This window comes from Opisthorchis viverrini (assembly GCF_000715545.1).
Source record: "Opisthorchis viverrini unplaced genomic scaffold opera_v5_259, whole genome shotgun sequence".
NCBI classification, from domain to species: Eukaryota; Metazoa; Platyhelminthes; class Trematoda; order Opisthorchiida; family Opisthorchiidae; genus Opisthorchis; species Opisthorchis viverrini.
Window position 1 is genome coordinate 434,561 of NW_008751914.1, and position 11,949 is coordinate 446,509.

At 43.9% G+C, this 11,949-nt stretch overlaps 1 protein-coding gene across 1 annotated transcript; it reads left to right on the forward strand.

Moving 5' to 3' along the window:
• Nucleotides 1–1,070: 1,070 nt before the first annotated feature.
• On the forward strand, nucleotides 1,071–11,486 carry T265_09134 (hypothetical protein; the record flags this gene model as incomplete). Its single annotated transcript, XM_009175131.1, has 9 exons — nucleotides 1,071–1,333; nucleotides 2,321–2,415; nucleotides 4,495–4,699; nucleotides 7,650–7,673; nucleotides 7,751–7,958; nucleotides 8,754–8,850; nucleotides 9,562–9,637; nucleotides 10,548–10,660; nucleotides 11,147–11,486. The coding sequence occupies 9 exons, from the start codon at nucleotides 1,246–1,248 to the stop codon at nucleotides 11,267–11,269; spliced, it is 1,029 nt and encodes a 342-aa protein (XP_009173395.1).
• Between the last annotated feature and the right edge of the window lie 463 nt (nucleotides 11,487–11,949).

Here is an 11,949-nt window from a genome sequence, read left to right on the forward strand (position 1 = left end):
ATAGATTTTTGTGAGCAAACGTGTTCCATGGAAGTCAAATAAATTCATCGATCTTTTCACCTTTTTCCAGCTCTTATCAATTTTTGGCATTCATATTCGCAAGAATTCTTCCAGAGCTGAGATAGTTACTGAGTATATTTGATTTTTCTAGGGACACCTGTTCCGGTATGCTTTGAAGCATATAAAGGACGGTTTTGATTCAAGCCTAATTGGCGAATTAGTGGACCGAAGCTGAGCAGTTCACTATGCACTAGAAGAAAAGTTGTATATGACCCACAAAAATGAGCGAAGCTCCCTGGTTTAAGGCATTTGGGTGCAAGAGAGAACTGAAGTGAGTTGAGAGTATGGCAAATGGGAACCGCAGAATGGAAAAAGTGAGGCCCACTAATGAGAGGAAAATTGAATCATGGTAAACATACGACCCTAGGAGTGAAGAGGTTTGATTGACTACTCTGTGATGGTTAAGGAGATCATATTCAGCAAAAAGAATGAGTCTCTGCTCGATATCCGTTGGGAGTGAGTCAGCGGGTTCGTACATTAAAGACTCAGTCGCTCTTCCTCTCAAATGCTTTTTGACGGTTCAAAATAGCCATTCGATCAAGCTATTGGGGGTGAATGTCAAGGTGCTGTGCGAAGATCTGGGCGAGGCGTTTCGGTGAATTCGCTCCATTGCATGGCAAAAACCAGATTTGTTCATCCAAGTGAACAATCATAAATCTTCAAACGTGATGAAATTTTGTACTTCCGTAACATGGGGATAATTTCTCAGAGTTTTTCAACTGTATTTGGTAACTACCTGGGCTCGGTTAGGCACTTTACATGCTTAAAGATTCTGCGCCAAGTATAAGTGGACAGATGTAAGGACAATAACTGCTTTGAAGCGCTGCGCAATATCTCCTCAGTATGTTCGCATCACGCATCAGAGCAGTCGATCAACAGTGAGCACCAGTTTGGCAAGAAACTCGCGCCGTTGTCATACCTAAGGCACCGTACACTCCAAAGCACCAATCACGAGATTGACGAAAGCCATGCTGTGATTGGCGCGAGACAGTCATTTAATAGGTCACCAGATAAAAAAGCGAACATTTTATGTGAACCTAGCTGAGTAAGTAACTCATCCGGTTGGGGCAGGTGTTCTTCCGCGCTCTCGGTTGACTCCCAGTTAGCCGTCATTGTCACTTGGGAACTTTAAGCGACCAACTGATATTGGACTAGATTCGTCTGTTTCTTACAGCAGGATCGATCATGCACGCTCGAGGAACGCTAACTTACCCGACGCACATTAACGCGGAGGTAGATGCGGAAGCTTTGTACAAAGCATGCAAAGGACTGAGTAAGTCGAGTACAATTCAGTGGCGATAAATCGCGGAAATTCGCCTACTTGTTTCCATCATAATCAGCAAAAAATGGTGATTCTCTGACTGTATGTTATCACGCAAAGTCCGTATGAGACCACGGCATTAGTTGAAAACGAACCAAGAATTGGCTCGCAGCTGATTCACGTTCGATCGCGGAGTCAGCTTTGGTTGGTAAACATGGCTGAAATCTTAAGATAGTTTGAAACCTAACAACCGGTAGTTTACGCAGAATCGTTTTTCCTAGAGAAACGAACCAGCCATCTACCTTCGTCATTTTCAGCCCAGTTCTGTCGCACGTTTGATTCCCTTTTCACCACATGCTTACTTAAGTTTGCACCGCAGATACGTGTGCGTAGAACATATTCTTCGAGCTCAGACTCGAGGCCGTATAAACCTCCGTGATTGGGGGTCGTTATCATTGATGATTAATTTATTTTTGCATCCCGTTATGTGGCATACCAAGAGTGCTGGCCAGCTACATCACTTACAGTTTGACTGCGCATTCATTGTGTGTGGCAATCGGCTAGCCAAAGCTGTGAAGGCAAACGGCTGACTTCGTTTTCCGGCATCTGATCGCAATGCAACATCGATTATCGCCTGTGCACAAACCGACAGGCCGATAGTTGTGCATTCCAACTTCGCATAGCACCGTATGCGGGCGGTCGATTCGTTGTCCATAGTCCGACTCAACCGTGTGACTCGTTGTTTGAGAAACAGAAGTCTGAAAACGATATTTCTGAGTAAACCAAACATTAGACAACTAAATTTTAAATGAACAGATATGCAAACTGAAAACCATGGGCCAGTTTCTTGCATTTGTGTATTTTTGCCAGGACAGACGGTAACTTCGGAATGATTGTGGTGTCCTTCTGTACTTAGCTGAACCGAGGTTTATGGTCCATTGCGTTTTAGAATGAAAATTTAGGGTTTTTATCTACTCTGAGTTTTTTTTCATCCCGTAGATACGGATGAAGACACAATCAACAATATCCTGGGTCATCGGAGTCTGAAACAACGTCATGAGATTCGTGAAGCTTACAGTCGGATGTATCAGAAGGTATGTCAAGCTATTGGACATGTGTACGTCATTTTTAGACGTTTGAGTGAAAAAAAACCGAGTTGGCTAAAATACTGAAATTCGCAAACACCGCCTATTCGCTCAACCCCATAAGAGATCGGCGAATTTCAACCGTCGAAAAAAATCTTTGAGCTGTAGCACGCTTTCGGTGTCTAATTGCCATGCCACTGGAATAAAACACGAGGTCTGTGACACTGCCAGGTTTCTCAAGCCTGGACAGGAGAAGTCGAGAGACAGACGCAGGGTTCGAACTACGGACCTTCCGGTCAGTAAATTTGCGCTCTAATCACCGAGCCATCTGGCCCTAATTTTAATCTTCGCAGCATACTATTCAAAAAGGATGATTTTCTCATTCGTCAGAGGGCAGTGGGGCAGTTATTATCTGGCAGTGGATTATCTGACAAAGCACAGTTACTTGTACAGACGTAGTACACTACTCATCAGGTTGCTGAAATTTTTTCGACTGCCCATGAATGGTTCCACCCTTCTTGGGGCTAATCATGTAATTGCAGTCCCTGAGTTCCTATCTAGCTTACGTTCTTCTTGAACCGAAATTGCACGAAATTGGCAAAAAAACACTCATTTGCAAACAAATCTGGTTTTGTGAGAGGCTTAATTGGAACCCAGCTGAGTCTCTCGTTTATGATGTTTCTAAGCAACCCAAGGTACTGCACCAGCCACCCCGTGTTTCAGTAGGTACGTTATTCGAGATTTCGCGATATATGTATACACGTAACACATCACTCGTAAGGTTGGGTTCAAGTAGAACCTAGAGTTGACGAAACTCGGGGACTACGCCTACCTAATGAGCCCCAAGAGGGACGAAACTGGTCGTGGACCGAAAACTTTTCGGCAACTGTATCGCGATATCTCGAATATCGTATTGACTCAAACATGAGGCGGCCTGGTGCAGTACATTCAGTTGCTTGAAAACCTCATAAACGCGAGATCCCGCTGGGTCTCTCGCGAAACTCAATTTTTGTGGAGATTTCGTTCTGCTAGTGAAAGCAATCTATGCTGAAAAGCTTAGGAGCACTGTGAAGCTGTTTCATCCTTATTGAAAATCATCTGCGGTGCGCAGCCCACGTGCTCACTGGAGTTTTGTTCGGCGTTAGGATCTTACCCCAATCACAGCACGAAGGCGCTTTTAGAAGGTAGATGTAAGAATATTACGGAGTGCGAATCCTTGGGTAACATCGTTAATTAGTATGGTCATACAGAGACTAGTATTATCAGTCTGTGACATGAAATCTTCCAGCAATTTACTTGCATCAGGTTACAACATCGCCCAGTGTTGTGAACTAGACTTGGGAGAATCACAATGCATAGGTCACCAGGATGGGTGGAGTGTCCTGATGCACTCAGGATTACCTAAACCACGTTTCTGATGTCCGCTCCTTCCAGCTGTAGCGATACTTGTAGGGGCTTGGTGCTCCCCGGTACAGTGAAGTCGAATTCGCATACTCTCTGAAAGTTTCGGCCAATTGATTTTCCTGAGATCTCTTTGCGCGCGCAGAGCTGGATCAATCACTATACGGGAAGATTAGGATGACAAGCTCTGCTACCAGGTTTTTTCTACCTTTGCTCATTGGAATGACTTATAACATCACAAACGTCCCTCCCCAGATGTCGCTTTTAAGTGATCTGTGCTTGTACTGCGTATCGAAAGTACGTGTTTCAGTAAGCCGTCAGTTGTCCGGAGGCAAACAAGTTGTTTACCATAAGCGATAAGCTAACTTGGAGGCACTCGAAATGTGTTGTTCCAAGTTAGACAGAAACCCTTTATCATTTATGGCAGACATGTTTCTCAGAGAATTTGTTTAGAATAAAGCACAGTACACAGTTCTGCTCATGCACGGCCGAAGTCTCACGAAATTCGAATTTACCTAATTGCAATCTGTCCTACTCGACTTTGATTCGTCTGAGGAAATACAGTTTATTTTTATTCATGTGTTTTTCCTGTGTTCAGTCCGGATTAATGCGGTGGGAATGTGATATTTTTCTTGCTATACAAAACACTGATTTGTAAACTTCGATCCGTCTGCCTGCACTTTTCAGGATCTGGTGGATACGCTAATTTCGAACACCAAAGGAGATTATGACAGTCTTCTACAAACCTTGTTCCGTGGGCATTTGAAAATTCTTGCCTACGACTTGTACAAAGGGATGAAGGGATCGGGGACTAACGACACAGTCCTCAATTCTATCATTTGCTGTTGTAATAACACAGAAATATACATGCTCAAAAAGACCTATGAAGAAGGTGAGCACAACTTTTGGTGGGATATTACATTGGTCCTTGCTAACGGTGGTGAATCATTTGCTCTTATGTGACGGTGATCTCGGCAGTTCATGCGTCGCCTTCATAGGCTTGAAGGTCAGTTGGACAATCGAATAAAGTTTATCTATTTCAATCGCAGAACAAAAATGACAGGCTGCTGAGAATACGAGTGTTTGGCATGAGTCAGTGGATGTACACGCCGTAAGTACCTGTGAAGTTCGACACAAGAACATGCTGTGACCGTGTGTTGGAACGTAGACTGAAAGGATAGCGGAGATGGAACAAGGGGTTACGATCAACAGAGCAATGAATACTTCGCAAACGAACTCCTAGGTTTAATTAGGTGTCAAACTCATTGATATTCTTACCAGAGTATTCTCCTAGCAGGTCTGCTCAATAATGTCGGCATGATCCTGCGGTTCTCATCCCATTTTAGATTAACTTGCAATTCTCTGATTTACCAGCTCCAGCTGAGATGGATCAGTGGTTAAGGTCCGCGATTCGAACCCAACCCCAACATCTCGAATACTGTCGTCTAGGCCTGGGCAACCCGACAGTATCTCAGCTGTCGTGGTTTTTTCGGATGGCACCGCAGCTAGGCACCGGAAGAGTGCTGCAGCTGAATGATTCATCCATTCATTCATTTTCACTCGAATTCCCTCACCGATTTGGCTTCGAAGACAGTCGTATTTGGATGGTTTATCACGTGAGAATAAAGATGCTTTTAGTTTGGAAGATTAATTGAGTGTCTTCATACTTAACAGCTTATCATCAGCTTCACACCTCACACTTTAATTGAATAGGTTCATTTGGAAAGCAACCTATTGACTTTGATTTAATTACTACTCCGCTATTTATACAGACTACACAATAAATATAAATATTCGGGGGGAAGCGGCAAACAATTTGACTACAGGCGATCGGGTTTTCGAACTGGTGACACCACCGTCTTCCAAATGAGTTGATTCGAAAACGGGTATTCAGTTGTGCAGCAGGGACTTCATTCGCGGAGAACATGCGGCATCATCAGCCGTGGTGACGTGGTCATTTGCTACGCATGTCGAAGTATTGTCTACCGAGGCCAGTGTTGTTTTCTGGGCCTCCTTTGGGATGGCGCAAAATGCGATTGGGACGATTTGACTTTGGAGAAGAGTGTAGAAAAGAATATGAAGAGTTTAGGTGTTGTTGGTGCGGCTCTTCTCCCAGGATGGCATCTCATGACACCCTCTGTGCCTGGCTGAATATATTGCAAGAAATGGCAGCTAATCCATGTTAGTGGCGAGATGGTTTTCTGAGATTTAGGCACTTCAGAATGCTTGCAATAGATCAGCATCGGGTCTCCTACTCACCCAGTATTTTTTCTGTTATTCACTTTAAAGCTTTAATCATAATGAAATACCATTATTGTCTCATTGAAGGCAAGTGGTCACGGGATGGCAGAAACCAGCTAAACTGCCGGTAGCCAGAAGTTAACTGAGAAATAATATACCAGATTCCATCTAAGTCTAGGTGCTTTACGTGTGCTGGAAGACGTCAGATTTTCTGATATGCGTTTGATCGTTCGTTGAGAGATGGATATCAGTCTGTTCTTCCAGCGCTTGTTTCACTGTCTCTGCTAACGTATCTAGCCACGTGGCCCAAAAGCCAACTTGGGTGAACCTAAGAAAAATTCTGCTACATAGACGTCATTCGTTCGACCACATAACCCAGTATCTGGTGCAATCCCTTTCCAGTACTCGTAGAAAATTTTCATTCCACTGTTGCACGCGATTTCTGACTGGCTTCATGTAGTTGTGGTGGTTGCTGGACGTATAGGATTCACGGCCCAATCACTCTTGTAAGTCCACCCCAAAGGTGAAGGGAGAATTAGTGGACTTCAGTTTCACTCTTATCGAAGCTCATTAGCTATGTATACCCTCGATCCCATGGAATTTTAATACCCGATAGCACAATTTGTGTTCGCTATCTTCGCCCCTGAGAAGTGCGGATCAATCTCCACCGGGGGTCTTGCAATTTCTTGGTGAGGATTTTGTCCCACGGGTTTCTTCTTTAGTGACGAAAGCAGGCAAGAGCGGTGGGAATTCAAGGTGACGAACTGCCGAAAAGACAAAAGTCCTTTGGGTGAAGTGGAAAGAGCGGTGGGATTCAAGGTGACGAACTGCCGAAAAGACAAAAGTCCTTTGGGTGAAGTGGAAAAGAAAGTATTCTATTCATCAGCCCGTATGCAGAAAAAAGAGTTGTGGACGCGAAATACTCCTGTTTGCGCACTACTTTCGTTTAAATGAGGCAGATCTACCAATGGTACCGACGGACGCTAAACCATGGTTTCTCCTATCGCATGTCAGCCGTCAGAAACCCGTCCCATCTGCATTTACCCAGCCAGAAAACAACCAGCGTCAACTCCAGTTGGTTAAGTCGCCCACCATTATGAAATGGACGGAACGAACCTCTAGTGCCCTCGACTCTTCTTTGCGGCAAACCAAGTGTTTCTCAGCGAACCTCACTCATTTTCATATCAATTTGGCCTTTACAGGAAACCAAACTGAATCACAGCTGAAGTTTTCGTCTGCGATGTTCATCTTCAACTGAATGTTTCAGTTGGTACGACATTCGATATATCGAAATACACTGCTGTCTAGGAGCAATGCACCATTCATAAGGTTACTGGAAACTCTTCGAAAGCCCACGGCTAGCTTCTTGGGGCTTCTTAGGTAGGTGCTATTCTCCAGTTTTCATCAACCTTGTGTTCTACTTCAACCTCAATTGAACGAAATTAGTGAAACTCGTTCACTAATCTGAAGATGAACGTCATTAGTGGGAGACTTAACTGAATTCCGTTGATCCGAAATGAAATGCAAAAATTTCCAACTGAAAAGCAGCGATTTTTCCACCAGGCCTCTGGTAACGACGAGTTTCCCTTTGTCCATTTCAGTGCTCCGTGAACACGATCCAAAAAGTGAGTCATCCACTGATTAGTAGTTCTTTCGCCGGTTAGCGTTCAAACTGATATAAAATTCTTGATCCTCTCTACAGAAGCTGCAAGTCGATCCTTGGAAACTGATGTGATGAAGGAAACCAAACCGCCGTATGAAACGCTACTAATGAGACTGTTACAAGGGAAACGTCAAGAAGATTCGATTGATCGGATTGAACAAGCCCAGAAGACCGGCAACCTGTCACTACTGGTCGACGACAACTTGGTTGAACAGGACGTAGCAACGCTGTACCGAGCTGGAGCAGGGTAATTTCTTAGCTTGGCGTTTGGGTACTTTTCCCACCAACATTCCAGACTTGAGCGCCCAGACTGAAGTTTGAAGTCTACAGTTACGAAACTGCTTGCTTGAGTGATACTGGACCCGACATTCCACAGAAAACTACGTAGATTGTGGTATTCTGGAAGTGGTCTTCACCTGTTGTAGCAGATCTTGGACAGACCATTTGAAAAGCCTAAGATATTCGTGTAAGAAGATCTTGAAGACGATAAGTGCTTGGTCCGACCCAGAATTGATGAAATATCTTTGAAAAACATGACGATTGTTTGTCAACTTTACTCGTCATCCAGCATAACTGCAGGTGTTTTCAATCACAAAGACAGTCGTGGAAGTGCACTCTACGGTCAGTCTCGCGTAGATACTCAATCCTGTCACTTTTTTTATTTTCGATATATGTACAGAAGGAACACTGGGTTTGAGCTTCGTATTTGTCGAAACTGGTTAACAATACATCCCCTTGATTGTGTCGGGACCCGAACTCCGGTTGTTTGGTATGCGCCGCAAGCGTTTTACCTATAGTTAACCAGCATACACTTTGGGCAACTGAATTCCACAAGCTAACGTGTTCATATCTCAGTGTAATGTATTATTATGCTTGATTGTGAGTGTTTAAAGTATCAAATGTTTTTTAGCAGTTTGGATAAAGTTGAGTATAAGTCACCTGCAGTATGGTTCTGCATTGTTGTGATGCATTGCTGTTGGACTGAACAAGTCCATCTTGCTTTGATCTGCTCAGAATTCAAGCGATTTCTTGTGAATTTTAGGAGCAGCGAAAAGAAAGGTGATCCGGATCCCTACATTAACATCTTGTGCGATCGTAGCAAGTATCATATCAAAGCCATTTGGGAGCATTACAAACGCGTGAGTTCGACCACCTGAGTGTTTCACCTAGTTGACAACGCCTGAATCATGTAATAGCCTAACAAAAGATGCGTTGGGTTTGTGATGCGTGGTTTAAACGGTTGTAGAGAGAACAACGGGTATTTACTGGTTTTAGTTGGTTGTACTTTTACAACTATGTTGACTAACTTGTCGTAAGTCAGGGTTAAATTGGTGTGCAGGTGAGTTTTGTGGAAATTTGGCTCAGTTGGAACGTAAGGTTGACGGAGACTCCTAGGCTCTGCCTACTTGATGAGCCTGAAGCAGCCCAAAAGCGGTCTTGGGCTGTTCAGGCGTTTCGACCGACTTCAGGAGCAGTTTGCTTCAAGGAAATACCATGAGTGTAGCTGCGAAACAGATTGGGCTCCAGAATTTTCCACTGTGTATTTATTTAAAAACCGCCGGAAAATCTCCGTGGTTACCAGATGTGGATTAGAATGCGGAAAGAAAACCGGGACCTAACTGAATAAATTCACATACACGGATTCGCAATAATGTGTGTCAATGATGTAAACTATGGATGATTTTTAAAAAAAAATGCCAAAAGTACCTCTGACCACTGCTATTTGCACTGAAAAATATTGGAATTCGGCACCTTCGTTCAACTATCTATCAAAAGCGTAGTCTTATGAACCTGACCTATGAACTTGACCGGTTCGAGTGTTTGCCTTCCATATCTGTTTCTTCGTCAAGCGCCACGGAACCACCTTGGTGGAAGCCATCACGAAAAAGTTTTCGGATCCGCTACGCACCGGCTTGAATACAGTCTGTAAGTGATTCAGTCAGTTGGTTTTGACTTCAGTCCTCTTATGATGTGACCGGAGTGCGTTGAAAAGTTAGAAACTTAGCCGTACCGTTTGTCATTCTGTCTGATTCTAGCCTGAAATCCTATATGAAGTGCTCTGTAGGCGGGCCATCCCGGTCCGAAGAAGATGGAACTAACGACGTTATGTCCGCCAGTATATCACATACGAAAGCCGCATAAATACCCTGGTTACAGAACCGTTGTTCTGCTATGACACTTTCTTGGGACTTTTTAAAAATCGCCGCTACTCACACTCCTTCACTTAGAAACGCAAAATGGCGCTGTTGATTGGCTTAAAATCTGGTTATTGTATATTGACCAGTTGATCAATTGAGCAAAGCTCGAATTCCTCGCCAGTAATGTCTGAACGTGTTTGTTTTTATCGGTTCACTTTCTTTCGAATGAAAAGCCGTTGAGACCAAAATATGCGATGAGCTCCCCTGCTACACAAAACAGACTTAGCACATCGACGGTTCAATGAAAATCTCGTGTGCACAAAGATAGCATACCAGAAGTTTACACCACGTATTCCATGGCAGAGTATTCATGGAGATTCAGAAGATGTTTTATAGAGTTGCAAACGAACACTAATCGGGTGAGGAGGATTTCAGGATATTTCTCAAAAGGAGTTCATCTTCCAGCATTTTCCCTGACAGCGTTGAAGCGATTGCGGACCTATATTATAGAGATAGAATCGATCAATTGTAGGCTGACCTTCAAACCTGACCTATCCAGAAGGTGTTGACACTGTTCTGTGCATTAGTAAAGCGATTCAACCTTCGTTTATTACCGCTGTCCTTTGACTTTTCCTGTTTGTATGCTCTTCATGCACATCGAGCTGTACCCAACTAAGCGGTTCAAATTGCTTTTCCAGTGATGGCCCAAGTAAACCTGCGTCTTCTTCTGGTGTGCCAGCTGCACGAAGCAATGTATGGCACCGGGACTGACGAAGATGCCCTCATCCGTCTAATATGCCTGCGTTGTGAGGTAAGTTCAAGTCAGTATCGCCTTGAAGGCGACTGCAAGAGATGTGCACTGTGCACACCAGACATCAGTACTTCTTCTAGGAAGTTGTCAGACTCATGTCGATATTTGGGTCTATCATTCGAATCACGTGCACACAAATGCAGGACCGAGATTATCTAGCATTAGGTGAATGGTTCGAATTCAAGGTACAACGAAACCAGTGAGGACATTCCAGGAAGCAAATCGATTTCATATGGCAACACGAAAATACTCAAATTCACATCAACGTTGCAGTCTATTGTAGTTTTATCGATGTAAGAATGTGTATTCACACGCTACTAGTGTCTCGCATCAGCTGAGACCCTGCTGTTGTCAATTCGACTTTCGTACGGAATTATTAGTTTTAAATCAACTTAAGGCATACATATCCATTACATAAAGCTGCACCAGGACCAGAGCACAGTTGGAGTTTTAAATCACCATTCATCTGTTCAACTTCAATTTCAGACTGACATGACTTCAATCAAACAAATGTACCAGGAATATTTTGGAAAATCCCTTGCTGAGGCGGTGCGAGCCGACACGTCGGGTGACTTCCGAAAACTTCTGCTGATCTTGCTGGGTGATTGAACGACAAAGTCAATGCCTTGTCCCACGAAACTCCTGTGGGAATTCTCCTGATCCATCAGCCTTATTATTATTTGATCCGTATCTCTTTTGCATCAGAGCCAAACAGTTCAGTGTCTCAGTTTAAAGTAAGCTTACCCCCTGCTTTCTTTACGACGACTTTTCTTCAAACTGCTGTTAAATACTTCAATGGGAGTATAACTTCGTTGTTACACGTCACTGATTTTTATGCCAAATTTTCGGGGTTCATTGAGGAGGCTCGACACGGCTAGTTACAGAAATCTGAACGTACCCCCGCACTTGTACTCACATCGGATTTGCATGAACGATCCTCATGCTGTCCTGGCACGAATGCTGGGAAGACTAAACAATGAGGGCCGAGCAAGTGGATTCCGGTTTCGCTCCTATCAGAGCCTATGCGAATTTTGTATTCCTGATCTTAGTGAAAGAGTAATTCCGGTCGTCTGACACGCGAGGCGAGCGTATTACGATTACATCGTTGTCGCGTGCTGGGCGCACCATTCATTGCTTCGTCGGCTCTAGAAGTTAATCGACAAAGTCTCCGCTAGTGTCATTGGTTTCAGTTGCTTATCAAGATTACTCTAGATCATGCCATGGAAAACTAGAACCTGGTGGACACGTTTTCAGCTGTGTAGAATTAAGTTCGTCGGCAGTGCATTACT